General features: G+C 35.5%; 1 protein-coding gene across 2 annotated transcripts in view; it reads right to left on the reverse strand.

Moving 5' to 3' along the window:
* Window positions 1-2,277: 2,277 nt before the first annotated feature.
* The window catches only part of AASDHPPT (aminoadipate-semialdehyde dehydrogenase-phosphopantetheinyl transferase), a gene marked incomplete at both ends in the record, with an annotated part of 29,974 nt that continues 11,522 nt past the window's right edge, over window positions 2,278-20,729 (reverse strand). Inside the window, 4 exons of one of the 2 annotated variants that reach the window (XM_079708228.1) lie at window positions 2,278-2,442; window positions 4,289-4,360; window positions 17,063-17,224; window positions 17,852-17,973. In XM_079708228.1, the coding sequence (XP_079564354.1) occupies window positions 2,278-2,442; window positions 4,289-4,360; window positions 17,063-17,224; window positions 17,852-17,973 (521 nt within the window). The remainder of the gene's footprint in view (window positions 2,443-4,288; window positions 4,361-17,062; window positions 17,225-17,851; window positions 17,974-20,729) is intronic. The other variant, XM_079708227.1, reaches the window with a different exon arrangement.

Genomic DNA, 20,729 nt, shown 5'->3' on the forward strand with positions numbered 1-20,729 from the left:
ATCACAGTCAATAATGTAAACACTGAATTACAGATGCTGGGAAAGGGGGAGCAGGAAGGGAAAGTGCAATGGTTGGGAAGCAGAAGAACAAAGCTTTATATCAGGAATTAAATACCTCAAACTGAAAGCAAGTAAAAGCAATATAAGCATGCTACCTGAAGATATGGTAATAAATAACAACAAAATAAAACCAGTGAAACAGCTTGCTCTGGGGACAGGAAATAGGAGAGGAAGGTCAAGGGAGTGGTATTTTTCATTTAGAAAAAGAATTTTTTATAGATCTCTTTGATTCTAAACTATGTAAGTCCATTTGACTCTATGTGAAACTTTAAGAAATAACAGAACCCCCCACCCCTGCCCCCCAGAAATCTAGCATGGTACCTGGCTCATAAAAATTCAATAATGTTAATTATTTTATTATTATAATGACAAGAAAGATGACAATTTTTCATATCACCATTACACTCATGCTAGGAATAACAATGCTTCCTCTACTATAAATGCTATTTGATATTTTTAAAACATGTTATTTACTATGCTTGGAATATCTGGGCATGCTTAATGAAATAAAAAATTACAAAACATTCCAAATTTTTTTTTTTTACTTAAGCAAAGTATCTAATTTTATACAATTTACACACAACTTTTAACCAATGAAACTATTTCACTTCTTGACATTCAACAATTATAAGACTTTAACTCCCCAAGACATGCACTACAACCACAGAATAGATTCTGTCATCAATATGATGGTCTTGGCATCTTATATATAATGTTTCCACTTTAAATTAAGTCCTATTTACCAAAATAGAAACAGGCAAAGATAATGAACAGGAAGTTTATAAAAAAAGAATACTAACAGCAAATAACAACACTGACATACCAACCTCATTTGTAATGAAAGAAACACAAATTTAAAAAATAAGATACCATTTTCACCTATTTTGGCATAGATTAATTTTTTTTAAAAAAAGATCCTATCTACAGATGACCAGAGAGTATGTAGGCAGGGGGTGAGAGAGTGGTCACACATATAACAATAACTAGAAGTATAAGTTGTACAGCCTTTTTAGAGAACGATTTGGCAATACTTATAGAGGCTCTAAAAATGTTTATTTAATTCCTTTGAACCAATCATTATCATTCCATTTCTAGAAATTTACTTTCTTAAGGACATAATTAAACATGTACCTCAAAATGTGGTTACAAGGATATTCAATGAATCACTGCTTATAGTAAAAACTGCAGACATTCAAAATGTCTAACACAGAAGAAAGAATGAGTAAGTTGTGGCACACCTCCATTATGGCAGACAGGGGGGCTTCCCCTAGGTGTCATTCCCCCAGACTTTGCCTTAGCTTCTTCGTTACCCAACCCAAAAGTGTCAGAGTTCAACTTTCTCAGTGACCTGATCTGAGTCAACAGAAACTTTGGGGAAATTTTCTGGGGGCTCTTGAGAAGAAAATCTTCCTCACTGACAAAACTGAGATGTGAGAGGAAACACAGCCTTTCCTGCCTTTTAGATGTAATTTTTATGAAGATGTGAAGCTGGAAGTTACAGCAGCAGCTCTTACAACCACGAAGGAGACAAGCCTAAGGCAAAACCAATAAGCTGAGGCTGAGGCAAAAAAAAGTGTCCTTAATGACACCTCTGAACTGTTTATGTGAGACAATAAATGTCCTTGGTTACTGAAGTCGATTATATTTGAACATTATTACCTCTGGTCAATAGCATCCTGATAGAAGCCGTACAACATAATACTTTAGAGCCACTAAAAGTTACGCTACAGCAGTATATTTATGAACAGTAGATGTACAGTTCAGAGAAAAAAAATTAAAAATAGTATGCTCCCATTTAAAAAAAGATTAACTATGTTAAGATGGAATCATTTGCCAAGAAAAAGGTCTGGGAAGATATTCCAGGTTTTAGGGATAGTTACCTCTGAAATAGTTATCTCTGAAAGATAGGAATTCTAATGTTCCCTTGTGAATTCACATTTTCTGTTGTTTTTCTAAAATGAACATATATCACTTTAAGATTCTCCCACCAGTTTCTATTTCTTCAGTAAATCCAATGTGATTTTGGGGAGGAAGAAGAGGTAAACATGTATTCTAGTGAGCTATCCTGAACTGGGAGTCTGACTTTTTAATAGGAAAAGTTGTTTCTTCTTTTTTAAACTGTTTTGTGAAATAAAATTTGATACTCTCAGGCATTTATTTTTTAGTGAATACAGAAGATTACAGTTTTCATTTCCCTTTGTTACTTAGAAAATCATATCATGACTTTGTACCATTTCGTATTGAAATTTCTTCTGTGAAGCAAAAACAGTCCCAAAATGAAGGATCTTCAGGGGTCATAGGAACAGCAGATGATATTAAATCATTAAAGGTGAGAATAGTAAACTGCCTCTGGGTTGGTTTAGAATCACCTTGAAATGAAACCTAAAAGGATAAAAAATTAGATTACCTCAATGTTATACTGCATATTAATCTTATGGTCAATTTTATAATTAGGAAAATAAGAAATCAGTAATCATATTTCAGCAATATTAAATTATACTTCAATAACATTAAATTACAACACAGCAGCATTTCTAGATAATTGCTTCTACTCCTTATATTAGTGTTGCCAATATAACAAATCAAGAAAAATATGAAATAGCCTGATTCTCAAACTTTTTGTAGACAACAATAACCTGTGGTATTTGTTTAAAATATAGATTTACTGAGCCACACATCCAACAATTCTGATTCAGTAGATGAGTCAAAAAGGATCCCCAAATATACAACTTTAACAAGCAGGTGAGTTATTCTGATAGAGAGGGACCACCAGGCAAACTTTTGAGAAATACTCTAGAGGGTGTGTCTGATAAAATACCCATAACCACACAGAGATGCAACACTTCATTAGGAAATGACTCATTCAACACTAAATTTAAACTATATCTTATACTCTGTGATAGAGCCCTTGTTCACAACTCAGCCCAGTGTGGACTGTCTTTAACATTCTATACATTCTACTAAAGATAGTACTTGGGTCTTCTACAGTGCTTTTACAAGGTTAATATCTATTTTATATGATGTAATTCTCATAACTATGATGATATGGTTGTTACCTCAACTCTAGAGATGGGGAAATTGAGGCTCAGTAAGATCAATCAATCTATACATGCTTACAACACAGGTTCAATGGTAGACCTGAGCCTGAAACTCAGCCATGTCTTCTGAATAGTACCCTCACCCTTTTCTCACTATGCCACTGCTGCCTAAATAGGCTGTCTCCAGGGAAATAAAAAGAAAGTACTGCCATGTGCAGACATTACAAAAAATATAAAGCTCTATGGAATCATAAGGTATTAGCAGAAAGGGTAATGCTGAGACTTCAGCACACAAGGACAGGTAACCTGGGTTGGAACATCTTCAGATAACAGGAGTCAATTTTAACATGTCATCCCTTTTAAAAGAAAATAATCTATGAAGAATTTTCATCTTTTTAATCTGTCAAAGGCATGATCTGTAGACTGAGATTTTTTTTCTAAAAGTAATGATGCATACACATTGATCACACTACATTCTCTCACGCAGATTCCCTAAAAATAATAATAAGCATGTAGTTTCAATTATTGTGACATTATCAGTATTCCTTAAATAAATACTTCCACAGAATCACAACTATATGTAGGCTGAGAGTCAAGACCCTAAGGTTTCTTTTTTAAAAAATTTCTCAACTTACCTATTAAATATCAGAGGAAAGTAAAAATCGATTCTGATTGGAAGAATTGATGTTATGCTAGAATATATCACAAGATCTCTCACATTTTTGATATTTTGGAAATAATTTAGGAGAGTATTAATAAAAAGGAGAAGGAGTTTAATTTGACAGATAATTCCATTACTCACTATCCCTCAACTTGGTAACCTTAATATTCAAAGACAGCCCCAATTCACCAGGAAATAAACCACTGTTAAGATGACCAAGACAGTGATTATCTTGAATATCTACTGAATATATGAATACTAGGACAATACCACCAAAATTTTTTCTTTGTCATATTTAAGTATATTTGAATGTGAAGAAGCAGGTAACATACTTTTAAAACATTTCTTTGACATCCCAGATGATCTTAAGGATTAGACAATGAACACTTCTAAAGTCTATAATTAAAAAAAAAAAAAGCCAAAACCTCTAACCTGATATAAACCAAATGATAATTTCCATCAATAAATAATAAATTCAACTTTAATACATGTTTTTTAGAAAAAAATCAGAGAAATCTTAAAATCTTACATCGTGATGTCTAGATCCATTGGGTTTCCTAAGAGCTACTGCAACAAAATGGTGCTCATCTATTTTGCTTTCCTGAAAAATAAAACATAAGTAAATACAGAATACTAAATACAGAAACTTAAGATATATTTCTACTTACATTTTAAAAATTTCACTCCCCCCAACCATATACACACATACATGCATATGTATCTCCACTCCCCCTGACTTGAAGGAATAGTCACATATATTTTGGCCCTTTACTCTGTAATATTTCAATATATATTTCCTAATAGGGACATTCCCTCACATAACCACTGTAGTTAATAACTTTGGTAAATTTAACATTAAAATACTACTTAAAAATCTACTCTCTGTACTCCAACTTTTGTGAATTAATCCAGTAATGTCCTTTATACCATTTCCCCACCTCCAGTACAGGAGGCAGTCTAGGGTCAAGTATTCCATTCAGTTGTCATTGCCTTGCTACCTTTTCTTTTTTCTTTTATGATGTTAGTATTTTAAAATACAAGCCCCATCCCCCACTTTTTATTAATAAATGTTGGCTATTTTCAGTCTGATGGTTCTTAACGATTACACTTATATTATACATTCTTAATAAGAATACTACACAGATAAAGTATCCTATCTAGAGGCACATCTAGATAGCCATCTGCCCTCACTGGTGATGTTAGTTTTGTATATGCTTAAAGTGTACATTTAAAAAAATTAGATTGCAACACTGGTTTATAAGCATTTAGTTAACTACATACTACAGCCTATGGAAAATCATGGTGGAAATTCATAGGTAAGACTTGAAAAATATGTAATTTCCTATTTTCCCCTATGTGTGATACAAAGGGGGAGGGGGCTTTAAAATATAATAGACATTGAGGCAGTTACCAGAGAGAAGTATGAACAACTGTTAAAAACTAAACAAAATTTCACCAAAAAGCCACTTTACTAAGGCAGTCTTCCATAAGACATGAGTTGAAATAGGAAACTCCAATCAGAAATAGTATTACTTAGGGACTTTGCATCCTTCATCCTCTTCCTCATATCTTCATACATTAGGATATCCAAATTATCAATCAATCAATCAATCAATAAAAGAAATTCAAAGGAGATAAATTTAGGAAAACACTTCGAGAAGAAAAAATAACTAGCTAAGTATGAGAAAACATTTAATAGGACAAAGCTTGTTATTGTAAACAAAACTATTCTTTTTGAACATGGTTCTCCCATTTACACTGAATGTATCAATAATATAAACACTAACATACAGAGATGTTTTGGCTATAATTATTTTTGGAAGACAACTTAGATCAGCAGTTTTGTAGTGTCTGTAAGGCGGAATATCAACAGGTAACCGCGGGCAATAACTACTTTTCATCTAGCCTGTCCACTAAATGCCACTAAAATGCTCAATTTGTTTACTTACCTCATTATAAGCCAAAATTCAATGAGACTGATTTCAAAATATTCACCATATCTACTCAGCCCTCATCAACATCACATGAATATGAAATTTGAAAACAGCAAAACTAGAGAAGTTATTTTACAATGACTCCAGTTTATCAAACATTAATATTCGATATCTCACTAGAATAAAAGTTCTATGAGGTAATCACCTTTGCCCTAAATCCTTTCTGCCTAGTACATCTGTAATAAATATTAGTTGAAAAAAGAAATGAAACCAGCAAGCTAACTAGCTAGTTAAGCCAGTACATTCAATGCTACTGAACTTAAGACTTAATTTCAACACTTTACAAGTTTTCAAGTTTCCTAAGCTTACAGTTTTTTATCCAAAAAATTATTGTCAATACCAAAATTTCCTTGAAATCTCCAACAAACCCAAAGGGAGCAAGAATATTTTACTTTTTCAGGAGATAGTTTAGCATTAGATTACAAAGATTAACCTGCTTTAGTCAAATTGTATCTCATTTTCTTAGTATGTATTTTCACCTTATAAACAAAGTAAAATAAAAGTTTAAGGTATAACTTAAATCATTCAAGTTTTACAATGTTTTCCCAATGGTAAAGTACTGAAGAAAATCTGTCATAAATGTTAATATTTCTACTTTATTTTTTTACATCTTTATTGGAGTGTAATTCCTTTACAATGGTTAGTTTCTGCTTTATAACAAAGGGAATCAGTTATACATACACATATGTCCCCATATCTCTTCCATCTTGCATCTCCCTCCCTCCCACCCTCCCTATCCCATGCCTCTAGGTGGTCACAAAGCAAAGAGTTATCTCCCTGTGCTATGCGGCTGCTTCCCACTAGCTATCTATTTTACGTTTGGTAGTGTATATATGTCCATGCCACTCTCTATGTCACAGCTTACCCTTCCCCCTCCCCGTGTCCTCAAGTCCATTCTCTAGTAGGTCTGTGTCTTTATTTCTGTCTTACTCCTAGGCTCTTCATGACATTTTTTTTTCTTAGATTCCATATATATGTGTTAGCATACGGTATTCGTCTTTCTCTTTCTTACTTCACTCTGTACGACAGACTCCACGTCCATCCACCTCACTACAAATAACTCAATTTCGTTTCTTTTTATGCCTGAGTAATATTCCATTGTATATATGTGCCACATCATTCATCCAATGATGGACACTTAGGTTGTTTCCATCTCCTGGCTATTGTAAATAGAGCTGCAGTGAACATTTTGGTACATGACTCTTTTTGAATTATGGCTTTCTCAGGGTATATGCCCAGTAGTGGGATTGCTGGGTCATATACTACTTCTATTTGTAGGTTTTTAAGGAACCTCCATACTCTGCTCCATAGTGGCTGTACCAATCCATATTCCCACCAGCAGTGAAAGAGGGTTCACTTTTCTCCACACCCTCTCCAGCATTTATTGTTTTTAGAATTTTTGATGATGGCCATTCTGACTGGTGTGAAGTGATATCTCATTGTAGCTTTGATTTACATTTCTCTAACGATAATGATGTTGAGCATTCTTTCATGTGTTTGTTGGCACTCTGTATATCTTCTTTAGAGAAATGTCTATTTAGGTTTACTACCCATATTTGGATTGGGTTGTTTGTTTTTTTGGTATTGAGCTGCATGAGCTGCTTGTAAATTTTGGAGATTAATCCTTTGTCAGTTGCTTCATTTGCAAATATTTTCTCCCATTCTGAGGGTTTTTGGTCTTGTTTATGGTTTCCTTTGCTGTGCAAAAGCTTTTAAGTTTCATTAGGTCCCATTTGTTTATTTTTGTTTTTATTTCCATTTCTCTACGAGGTGGGTCCAAAAGGATCTTGCTGTGATTTATGACATAGAGTGTTCTGCCTATGTTTTCCTCTAAGAGTCTGATAGTGTCTGGCCTTACATTTAGGTCTTTAATCCATTTTGAGCTTATTTTTGTGTATGGTGTTAGGGAGTGTTCTAATCTCATACTTTTACATGTACCTGTCCAGTTTTCCGAGCACCACATACTGAAGAGGCTGTCCTTGCTCCACTGTACATTCCTGCCTCCTTTATCAAAGATAAGGTGACCATATATGCGTGGGTTTATCTCTGGGCTTTCTATCCTGTTCCATTGATCTATCTTTCTGTTTTTGTGCCAGTACCATACTGTCTTGATTACTGTAGCTTTATAGTATAGTCTGAAGTCAGGGAGCCTGATTCCTCCAGCTCCGTTTTTCGTTCTCAAGACTGCTTTGGCTATTCGGGGTCTTTTCTGTTTCCATACAAATAGTGAAATTTTTGTTCTACTTCTGTGAAAAATGCCAGTGGTAGTTTGATAGGGATTGCATTGAATCTGTAGATTGCTTTGGGTAGTAGAGTCATTTTCACAATGTTGATTCTTATAATACAAGAACATGGTATATCTCCATCTATTTGTATCATCTTTAATTTCTTTCATCAGTGTCTTATAATTTTCTGCATAAAGGTCTTTTTTCTCCTTAGGTAGGTTTATTCCTCCATATTTTATTCTTTTTGTTGCAGTGGTAAATGGGAGTTTTTTTGATTTCATTTTCAGATTTTTCATCATTAATGTATAGGAATGCCAGAGATTTCTATGCATTAATTTTGTATCCTGCTACTTTACCAAATTCATTGATTAGCTCTAGTAGTTTTCTGGGAGCATCTTTAGGATTCTCTATGTATAGTATCATGTCATCTGCAAACAGTGACAGCTTTACTTCTTCTTTTCCGATTTGGATTCCTTTTATTTCCTTTTCTTCTCTGATTGCTGTGGCTAAAACTTCCAAAACTATGTTGAATAAGAGTGGTGAGAGTGGGCAACATTGTCTTGTTCCTGATCTTAGTGGAAATGCTTTTAGTTTTTCACCACTGAGGACGATGTTGGCTGTGGGTTTGTCATATATGGCCTTTATTATGTTGAGGAAAGTTCGTTCTATGCCTACCTTCTGGAGCGTTTTTATCATAAATGGGTGTTGAATTTTGTCAAAAGCTTTCTCTGAATCTATTGAGATGACCACGTGGTTTTTCTCCTTCAGTTTGTTAATATGGTGTATCACATTGATTGATTTGCATATACTGAAGAATCCTTGCATTCCTGGAATAAACCCCACCTGATCATGGTGTATGATCCTCTTAATGTGCTGTTGGATTCTGTTTGCTAGTATTTTGTTCAGGATTTTTGCATCTATGTTCATCAGTGATATTGGCCTGTAGTTTTCTTTGTGACATCCTTGCCTGGTTTTGGTATCAAGGTGATGGTGGCCTCGTAGAATGAGTTTGGGAGTGTTCCTCCCTCTGCTATATTTTGGAAGAGTTTGAGAAGGATAGGTGTTAGCTCTTCTCTAAATGTTTGATAGAATTCACCTGTGAAGCCATCTGGTCCAGGGCTTTTGTTTGTTGGAAGATTTTTAATCACAGTTTCAATTTCAGTGCTTGTGATTGGCCCATTCATATTTTCTATTTCTTCCTGATTCAGTCTTGGCAGGTTGTGCATTTCTAAGAATTTGTCCATTTCTTCCAGGTTGTCCATTTTATTGGCATAGAGTTGCTTGCAGTAATCTCTCATGATCTTTTGTATTTCTGCAGTGTCAGTTGTTACTTCTCCTTTTTCATTTCTACTGATTTGGGTCTTCCCCCTTTTTTTCTTGATGAGTCTGGCTAATGGTTTGTCAATTTTGTTTATCTTCTCAAAGAACCAGCTTTTAGTTTTATTGATCTTTGCTATCGTTTCCTTCATTTCTTTTTCATTTATTTCTGATCTTTATGATTTCTTTCCTTCTGCTAACTTTGGGGGTTTTTTGTTCTTCTTTCTCTAATTGTTTTAGGTGCAAGGTTAGGTTGTTTATTTGAGATGTTTCCTGTTTCTTAAGATAGGATTGTATTGCTATAAACTTCCCTCTTAGAACTGCTTTTGCTGCATCCCATAGGTTTTGGGTCGTCGTGTCTCCATTGTCATTTGTTTCTAGGTATTTTTTTATTTCCTCTTTGATTTCTTCAGTGATCACTTCGTTATTAAGTAGTGTATTGTTTAACCTCCATGTGTTTGTATTTTTTACAGATCTTTTCCTGTAATTGATATCTAGTCTCATAGCATTGTTGTTGGAAAAGATACTTGATACAATTTCAATTTTCTTAAATTTACCAAGGCTTGATTTGTGACCCAAGATATGACCTATCCTGGAGAATGTTCCATGAGCACTTGAGAAAAATGGGTATTGTTGTTTTTGGATGGAATGTCCTATAAATATCAATTAAGTCCATCTTGTTTAATGTATCATTTAAAGCTTGTGTTTCCTTATTTATTTTCATTTTGGATGATCTGTCCATTGGTGGAAGTGGGGAGTTAATGTTCCCTACTATGAATGTGTTACTGTTGATTTTGCCTTTTATGGCTGTTAGTATTTGCCTTATGTATTGAGGTGCTCCTATGTTGGGTACATAAATATTTACAGTTGTTATATCTTCTTCTTGGATTGATTCCTTGGTCATTATGTAATGTCCTTTATCTCTTCTAATAGTCTTTATTTTAAAGTCTATTTTGTCTGATATAAGAATTGCTACTCCAGCTTTCTTTTGATTTCCATTTGCATGGAATATCTTTTTCCATTCCCTTACTTTCAATCTGTATGTGTCTCTAGGTCTGAAGTGCGTCTCTTGTAGACAGCATATATATGGGTCTTGTTTTTGTATCCATTCAGCCAGTCTGTGTCTTTTGGTGGGAGCATTTAATACATTTACATCTACGGTAATTATCGATATGTATGTATGTTCCTATTCCCATTTTCTTAATTGTTTTCGGTTTGTTATTGTAGGTCTTTTCCTTCTCTTGTGTTTCTTGCCTAGAGAAGGTCCTTTAGCATTTGTTGTAAAGCTGGTTTGATGGTGCTGAACTGTCTCAGCTTTTGCTTGTCTGTAAAGATTTTGATTTCTCCATCCAATCTGAATGAGATCCTTGCTGGGTAGAGTAATCTTGGTTGCAGGTTTTTCTCCTTCATCACTTTAAATATGTCCTGCCACTCCCTTCTGGCTTGCAGTTTCTGCTGAAAGATCAGCTGTTAACCTTATGGGAATTCCCTTGTGTTATTTGTTGTTTTTCCCTTGCTGCTTTTAATATGGTTTCTTTGCATTTAATTTTTGACAGCTTGATTAATATGTGTCTTGGCATGTTTCACCTTGGATTTACCCTGTATGGGTCTCTTTGTGCTTCCTGCACTTGATTAACTATTTCCTTTCCCATATTAGGGAAGTTTTCAACTACAATCTCTTCAAATATTTTCTCAGTCCCTTTCTTTTTCTCTTCTTCTTCTGGAACCCCTATGATTCGAATGTTGGTGAGTTTAATGTTGTCCCATAGGTCTCTGAGACTGTCCTCAGTTCTTTTCATTCTTTTTTATTCTGCTCTGCAGTAGTTATTTCCACTATTTTATCTTCCACATCACTTATCCGTTCTTCTGCCTCAGTTATTCTGCTATTGATCCCTTCTGGAGTACTTTTAATTTCATTTATTGTGTTGTTCATCGTTGCTTGTTTCATCTTTAGTTCTTCTAGGTCCTTGTTAAATGTTTCTTGCATTTTCTCTATTCTATTTCCAAGATTTTGGATCATCTTACTATCATTATTCTGAATTCCTTTTCAGGTAGACTGCCTATTTCCTCTTTGTTAGGTCTGGTGGGTTTTTATCTTGCTCCTTCATCTGCTGTGTATTTTTCTGTCTTCTCATTTTGCTTATCTTACTGTGTTTGGGGTCTCCTTTTTGCAGGCTGCAGGTTCATAGTTCCCGTTGTTTTTGGTGTCTGTCCCCAGTGGCTAAAGTTGGTTCAGTGGGTTGTGTAGCCTTCCTGGTGGAGCGGACTAGTGCCTGTGTTCTGGTGGATGAGGCTGGATCTTGTCTTTCTGGTGGGCAGGTCTACATCTGGTGGTGTGTTTTGGGGTGTCTGTGGACTTAGTATGATTTTAGGCAGCTTCTCTGCTAATGGGTGGGGTTGTGTTCCTGTCCTGCTAGTTGTTTGGCATAGGGTGTCCAGCACTGTAGCTTGCTGGTCGTTGAGTGAAGCTGGGTGCTAGTGTTGAGGTGGAGATCCCTGGGAGATTTTTGCCATTTGATATTACGTGGAGCTGGGAGGTCTCTTGTGGATCAGTGACCTGAAGTTGGCTCTCCCACCTCAGAGGCACAGGACTGACTACTGGCTGCAGCATCAAGAGCCTTTCATCCACACGGCTTTTTTATGAGAAGAAATTCTGGAGAATCATTTCAGAAACTGAGGGGGGAAAGTGAATGAAGACAAAAAAGACCGTTTTCCTGCAATCCCTGGCCTCCTGGTATCAAGACACTAGGACAACATCCAATATTTCTACTTTTTAAAGCACTTTCTTTCAAAAGCAAAGAATTTCTGTTTCATCTAATCTCATCACTTGAAACTTTTTGGTGGTAAATTTAACTTTCTTAACAGAAACTGGTTATGAAAACTGAGAGCCTATGAAAACATAAGATTCCTCTTGGCATAATAATTCATATTTCTTGTAGAGTATTAATTTTCCAGGTGTGAGATACAATAGTCAGGTAAGTGGAAAATCCTTTGGAGGATTTGTTGTAATAAATAATGGATTCTTGATTATGTCCACGCTAGCATTTTAGGTCTGCAACAGATACAATGCAAAGTAAGATACTGCCCCTGCGTTCAGGGAGCCCTAGGAAAGTAAAGCAAGTAGACAAGTACAAAGATTATGAGGTAAAATGTGGTATGTTGTAAGAAAGAAAAAAAAAAAAAGCTTGGTCTTAAATGAGATAAAGAAAAGGCACCTGAAATGGATTTAAACTGTTAAAGGAGAAGGCAAGGAAGAGTTTGCGGCAGGGTGGATGGGTGGGTGGTGGTGAGGACACAGAAGAATTAAAACAAATATAAATACAAGAGGGTTGGCGATATTTAAAGAATAGCAGATAGCAGGTTGTGATTTGGCTGCAATGTGGAGTGTATATAGGGAAATGACGGCCAAAAATGAAGAAGGATGAAGCAAAATAATGGAAGAGGAACCTAGTTAGGAGGCTACTGCATTAGTCTAAGTTGGATGTAAACAGTGCCCACACTAAGCGTTTTCAGAGGGGAGCACATCACTGTTAATTAGAGGGTTTGGTATAACAAGGGGAGGAGGAGGGGAACTGAAAACGGGTCTGGGCTTTCTTAATCCTGGATGACTGGATGGTGGTACCATCTAAAAAAGTAAAGTTAGAAAAAGAAAATAACTTGAAGGGCAATTATTATTTTGACTTATCTGCAGAATTTGTGGTATCTGTGTAGTGTTCAAGGAGAAATACGTAGCAGTGAGAAATAGGAGTCTGAAGAGTGAAAGAAACTGAGTTAAAGATTTGGTAGTCATATGCAGAAAGGTAGTATGCTTGAAACTGCTAATTGTGAGAGTGGATCCATGAAAACAGCAGATGCCTGGGAAAATGTCTATACTTAGAAGGTGGCAATGAAATGTACTTCTTAAATATAAGAGTTTTAGGGTTCAGTCTGTTGTCTTCTTTTCTATACACTTCTAGATGGTTTCACAGACTACCTTCCACTAACAGCTGTCGTTTAATGACAAGCCTATTCTTTCCTTAAAGCTCTCAGCTTCTACTTCATAGCTAAACCCTCGTCTTGAATGTTATTCAAAACACTAAGCAGATTTGTTTTTAAATCCTCATTTGCTTTATAATTTTCATTTCATATTCTTCTTTTGAGTCTCCAAGTAAATAAACGCTCCTTTTTCTCCCGGGATGCAGAATTTTACCGTATGTCCTATGATGGCACTGTCCTTTAGTTCTGCTTAAATAAGGATAGTATCCTTAGTCTTCTGCACCATTAATTTGTGTGCCAACAGATACCTTCCATATCCACGCGTGCAGCCTAGACCCTATTTCTGGTATCCTGAAGGCAGTCTTTTAATGCTGCCTGCAGGAACAGGACTATTTTTTCCGCTTAGCTTATCAGTTCTCACACTAGGAAGAAAATCAATGAGTTTGAAGTAGTTCAGTTATTCATTGGCTATATGCATTAATTAATGAAAACTACAGTCTCTGACATGTACTATTTCTAGGGATTTGTCCCGTCTCCAACCCAGGTAACAGTACTTTCTAAAATACCTTTAAAGGTACTTTCTAAAATACCCTGTGTGCTTAAATTTAGTCATCAAATACTTATGGAGAAAAAACCAAGCCATGGGGCTAATCATGTTTGGCTATGACTCTGTTTCAGGAAGTTGTGTCTACACAGTACAGAAAGGAGAGAAGAGCAAGATGGCTACAAAGTTGTCCCGTGCAGAGGTTTCATTTGGAGTTACCCATGAAAAGTAGGGAAGGGTTGAAACTTCTCCCTACCTTGTATTCAGTTTACTAAAGGAGCTGGACTCTACAGAGTAGGAACAGAAGGCAACTTATTCTCTCTCACCATTTCCCTTTAAACAAGTTCTGACAATTCATTTTTCTCTTTCCCTGGATGAAATCTTGATCAGATCTCATAAATGACATTTCTGGTCATTCTCAGTATCGACTTTTCTCTGAAAAATGTTTGACCCAAATTAAATTTTATTCTCATTTCATAAGAAATTCTTCCTCCCACTATCCTAGCTCAAACCTAATTCAGGGTTGGAGTCTCCAATAGGGAAAGGAATTGATTTTCTCTCTTCCTAACTGCAGATGCTCCCTCATTCACTATGCTGCCACCTCTAGTTCTTCTAGTGTGGGTGAATTTAGTGTGTATGAGTGAGAAAGGAAAAGACTGAACAAAAGGGAGGAAAGGACAGTGAAGATCATTCACACCACGGTTGTACACTGAAACCACAGCCCTTCCTTAGCTGCATACCTAAAGACTGGTTCTTTATCTTGTGGGGGTACTTGGAGATGCCCAGACAGGAACCTCCCATCTGTTTCTTGACTCTAGGTATGCCTCTCCTGGCTCCACGCTCATCACTCTCCCCTCAAACCCTGGCTTCTGGCTATCCATACCACCAGATTCATTCTGTTAAGTTCACTCTCCCCTTCCAGGCCTGTTTATAGTATAAAAATAATCCACACTTAAATATATGCATCTAACATATATTATTTTTATATTTTTCTAACTGGTACACTGAATGGGCAAAACACCCAGGTACATTCAGTAAAGAATTTAATTTTTCTTCCATAGATGTCTTCAAATATGCCCTGCTGGATCTCCCTTCCCACCTCCTGAACAAGCCCTCAGACAAACCCCATAGCTCTTCAGTCACTTTCAGCTTAAAAAAAATATCCCATTTCAATTCTTAGAACACATTCTTCTCCTTGGCCTCACCTTGCTCTTCTGCCCTGGTCTCCTTAAGGTAGGTGGCATAGAGGAAAGGGATGGAGGAAACAGGCAAAGTAATGATCAATGCTGTTGTAATCTAGTTTTTAGAACTCTGGGTCATATCAAGTATCCAAATGCTGGCTTAGTGAGCATCTGAGGAATTTTCAGAGAACTACTTCTAGTTCCTCTGTCCTGTACCCCTGCCTGGAACTAGCAGTGCATTTAACAGCTGACTTCTTGTAATTCTTACCCTCAGCAATTAATACACAGTAGAATGCCCAATGCCTCTTTTTGGAATTCCTCTTGGGTAGGGTCCTTTCAAGACACTTCAGGCCCATTTTCCACAGCATCTATTTGGTCCACAGGAACTCAGACAACTTTGTCATCCAAAAAGTTTAAGCACAGCTGACCCAATTACTGACTCTTCCCTCCTCACCCTGCTACTAGGCCTACTCCATCTGGCACCATAAAGGATTCCCCATGAATGAAATGGCTGACGTTTGCCCCTTTCAGTATGAATTATTTTTTTTTAAATTGTATTAAAACATACAGTATCCTAAATATAATTTACTTTTTAATTCATAGAATCCCTACCTTACATGGTATCTTAGCAGTTCTGACACAACTCTCTTTCTCAAGATACTTTCTGCCCTTGGATCCCCCTAACACTACTTTCGTATTTTACTTCTTACCATTTTGGTCATTCTTTCTCATTCTCCTCCCCACTCCACCTTTAAAAAGTATTCTCAGGACTCTGTCCTCGGTCTTTCTCAATTCTACCTTAGGTAATCTCACTGCTGCAACTGTAAATCCCATGGCTTCAACTACCATCCACGTGTTAATGATTATGATTTTTTCCCTTTAGCCTGGCCTTTCATTCTATTCGCCTGCTTGACAACTTCACTTAGATGTTTTTACGGTATCTCAAACTTAAATCCCACTTGTTCTCTGGTATTCAGTATCTCAACAGATGGTCGTATAAGTCACAGAATTGATCATAACATATTTATCACCTCACTTTCTTAACCTCCATATACCATCATAGACAGAACTTGGTCTTAAAATACAATTCTGCTCTTACCACTCTCTATTTAAACCTTGTTAAAATCCCTTGAGAAAATTAGTGAACACCTACTTTATCCATTCATCATGAATTCTTTATTCTGAATACTGACTTTGTACACAATTCTGATGACTATGGGAACAACCACATTATAATACAATCCATTTGCTGGGATCTAGACACTTGATACAAGTTGTAACACACTTCCTTGGCTACAATGATTGGTCAAGAGATAAGCACCTAACACTCAACCTAAGGCTTTCTCCAGGGCTTATAGGGCTTGAACAGAAAGGGAGTTCACCAATCTCTGAGGGTTTTTAAACTACAAACTGTTACACATAAGAGTGGCAGGCAGTCATGTTTCTTGCCACACAGACCAGAAAAAGTTAAGAAAGCTGGTGTACAGAATGAGAAATGTGGGTGGGAGAAAACTAAAGCCAGGAAGGCAAAAAATAAAAAGAGTTCTGAGTTTTCCAGTCCCTAATTCTAGCCAGTTCTGAAACCTGGTTATATGAATCACTCTAGTAACCTACAATAATGTCTTTTTGGCTAAAATGAACTTGTGTTAGGTTTTTCTTACTAGCAAACAAGAATTGCTAGTGACAAAAACTAAATAAAGAGGCCAAAATATTAACCAACCCATAATGCCCTACACGATCTCATCAGCCTAACATAGCATCTCTCTCAAATCCCCTCAACACAGTACACTGACAAAATGGCATCCTTTAGTTGTTCATACACACAAAGCTGTTTTATTCCAGGGCCTCTTTTCCCTTCTCTTTTACTTAATGCAATATGACTTATCTTTCAAGTATCAGCTTAAATGTTATTGCGTTCAGAGTATCCCTGACTTTACCTTCAGAGCACACAGACTGGATTCCAAATGTGTCTAGTTTCAATGACTAGCCTCTCCAAGTTAAGCGTATACTCACATGCACAAAATAAGAAAATTCTTATAGTTATAGCAATTCTGATAAATTTCTTACCTCAAATGCCCATTCTTTTTCTTCTTCCCCATCCAGAAACAAACGTGTTTCTTTATAAACTTGGCCTATATCCAGGTTTAATGGGGATATATCAAATTCAAGCCGTTGCAATTCAAATCCTAATCCAACACCTATTGCTTTTATGAAGCTTTCTTTCAGTGCCTAAGATACAGACAGACATTTTCTCTTAGAGCTTTAGTAGATAAAATTGTTCATAAAATCTACTGTCCCCAAAACATATGGATTTTTAATTCTTTACTACTTTATAGCTATAAGCTATTTATTTTTACCCTTATAGTAGTATGGAAACAAACCAGTTGTGAGAACTTAAGACAAATCATTTAAGCTCCCTTTGCCTCCATTCACTCAGGTATAACATGTAATAATAGTAGTACCTTCTTAGTGGGGTTATTATGATAATTAGCTAACTTATGAAGGGCTTACAATAATGTTTTCTGGCACATAATAAATATTATATGTTAAATAAGGTCTCGTGTATGAGATTCTTTAAGATAGAAAAACTTATTTATAAATAATGATAAATAAACTGTCTTGTTTTTAGCTTTAAGAGTATCTTCTAGTTGAGCATTAAATATATGTTAAATTTTCTTAAATGTCATTAGAATGTAATAATGTGTACATAAAAATTATGAAGTTCCCAAGTAATGACTTATTTACTTCAAACACTGTATGAACTACAGATTTACCACAGGACTTTTGCTCCTGTTTTTAGCAAAGATAATGGAATCAACACAGGGGTGTACTCTCAAAACTAGAAAGAAATTATACCCAATTCCTATAAAACATATCCAGCTGAGTCCATTCATCCTTAAAGCTTCTGATTGTTTCCCATTCTTTGTTGGTAAACTTTCTTTTCATAATATGAAAAAATTCTGGAATTGAACCACGACCTGTCAATTGAGGAAACAGAGAATTACCAAAACTATTAGACAGCGCATAAAAGAAAACTATAGTCCAACTTTACTTTTGAATACAGTCACAATAATCCTAAACAAAATATCAGCAAATCAAAATAAGTTGAGAGGAGGGTAGCTTAAGAGAACAGTGAAATTCTGTGAATTGTTAAATAATTAAGGAGAAAAAAACATATGGTTATATATAGATGCTCACCAAAAATTTGATAAAATTTAGCAGCCAACCTATTATAAATCTTAAATAACTAGGGGAAATTTCCTATATATGAGAGAGTATCAGAAATCCAAAACAGGTACTCTTAAAATAGAGCAATAGTATGCTGGGGTTTAAAATTTTGCTTTGCTATTTCACAGGAAAATCAGGGAACAATTTCTTTACTATAATTTTGGGGGAATTGGTAGAAAGCTAAGGAGTGTTCTTTTATCCTAAGTTATTAACATGACTGGAAAGTTAATATACACTTACTTCCTTCACAATAACTGTTTTTAAACATGTTTTCTAATGTGACTTTTCCAAATAAAAACAGATTTTTATTTCTGTTCTATTGGCTCATTTTTTTTAAAATCTCAAGTATATCCTTAGCTCCACTGTTCCATAAACAATAAAATTTTACATAGCATCCTAAAAATAAATAGAACTCAAAGGATCTGACTTCCGGAACTAAGAGCTAAGACACAAATTAAGATATATGGTATGTCTTTCATATTATATTTTTTCAAAATATTATAATTATGTGTTTGTCTATCTTTACTGCCAAGCAGAAACCTTCTATCATCATTCATTTACTTATTCTACAAGTATGTAGAATGTGTACAAATACTATACCAATATGAATTGAACTAATGGTTAAAAACAAATCAGTCGTGGTTCTTAGCCTCACACAATTACAGCTTAATTGGTCAATAAGAAAGTCTGGCAACAAGGTAGGTGAATCACAAATGTTTACTATATGAATAAATGTACATTAACCATTATGTGGTAAACTATTCCTAAATGCTCTATTGCCCTGTATCCTCAGTTCATGATTACATTACTTCCAGTAAGCCTCTTGAAAGTAGTCCCTCTGCAGATTCTGTTAACATAGCTTGTCTACTTCGCAACTCCCATTTCTAAAATACTCAACTCCAAAATCTGACATTCCCAACTGGCTGCAACCATAGCATGTCTGGAAAGAAGAAATATGTCAAATCCCCCTACTTAATGCTTTACTGGCATTTAACCACTAACTAACCCCATGAGAATTCAACACTTAGAACGATGACTATATCATTCACTCTAAAAATACCCAAGTGCTAGATGCCAGGAATATCATGATAACCAAAACAGACATGGGTCCTTATGTTCATAGACAGTTTACAGTTTCTCCTACAGTAACCAAGTACCTTTCCCATAGTTACCTTAAGGGCAGAAAATATTAAAAATGAGCTCTCCCACGAAATTGTCTACAATTCCCCCACCATCCTTACTTCAAAACAGTCAAAACAGTCTCCTCTTGTTTACCTAGGAAATATTTCTAATGACCTTCCAGTGATATGTGGTTCTTCACTTCAAGGCAAAGATCCTTGTTTGTTTTCAAGTTCAACAGACTCATTTAATTAATCTGTCTACTCCTTAGCCCTCTACTATTCATAAGAAAGATAACTTTACAATCCATTTTTATCAATCAGCTAATGTTTATTGTTAAAAGGCTATTATTTCCTAAAAGCAGCCCTGCAAAGCTGTAAAGTCATTTCATGCAACAGCACTGAAATATTAAACTGGGACCTTAGGAGTCCCAGGGCAGGAGATTCTTACCCTTTTGGGTCTATGAACCCCCTTTGATAGTCTGGTGCTTATTCCTCAAGCCCCTTAAATAAAGACTGTCTTATGCAATGCATCACTAGTACATACTGGCTTGACAGATAAAACACTAAAGAAAGTAAAGAAAGCAAGCTTGCAAAAGTTACAAAAGTAAATCTGGAGATTTTAAACACTGGGAGCACTATACCTACATAAATCGTAAACTGTTTCCTCTTGAAGAGATTCGGGTACAAATAGTGTAAATAATAACAATGAGAAGAACAGCTACCTCGGATTTGGAAGACAGCATTATATATTTTGAGTGGAATTGTAGTTTTAACAGAATACTATCCAAAAAGACTAAAATTTAAAAAGATATGCCTGTTGTCATCTATAGTGTCATTATGTTTGTTGGTTTCTTCAAGTTATAATTCAAGTTATAATTCCATAACCTTCAAGAAACCCCCTGATTTTTACCTAAATATGATGGGGCAATCAAGGAAAAAATGTAAATATTCACGCTAATTAAAAAAACCTCATTTAACATAAAAAGCAATCTAGCACAACCACTGGAAAGCAATCATAACTGATCATGTACAGCTAAAAAAATATCCGATATGAGTGTGTTTTCAGATACTTTTGAGAGAATCATATCCCACAAAATAAGAGATTGACGGCAACAGAAAGAGATGACTTTGTAAATATTCAGCCAAAGACAACAGCGCCACATTGTGGCATTATGGTGAAAATACACAGTGAATGAGTGCTCTGTTAAGGACTTAGTTTATCTAGGAAATTGGAATTAAAAAAAATTAAAAAAATTGGAATTAAAAAAAAAAATCAGTAGGAAATACCAGAATAGTACGTTTGCCCCTCAAGACAGCACAATTATTAGACACATAAGTTGGCAAAGCCTCCTAATAATACCAACACATATTCATGTCTATTACAA

This window comes from Hyperoodon ampullatus (genome assembly GCF_949752795.1).
Source record: "Hyperoodon ampullatus genome assembly, chromosome: 7".
In the NCBI taxonomy this organism is placed as follows: domain Eukaryota; kingdom Metazoa; phylum Chordata; class Mammalia; order Artiodactyla; family Ziphiidae; genus Hyperoodon; species Hyperoodon ampullatus.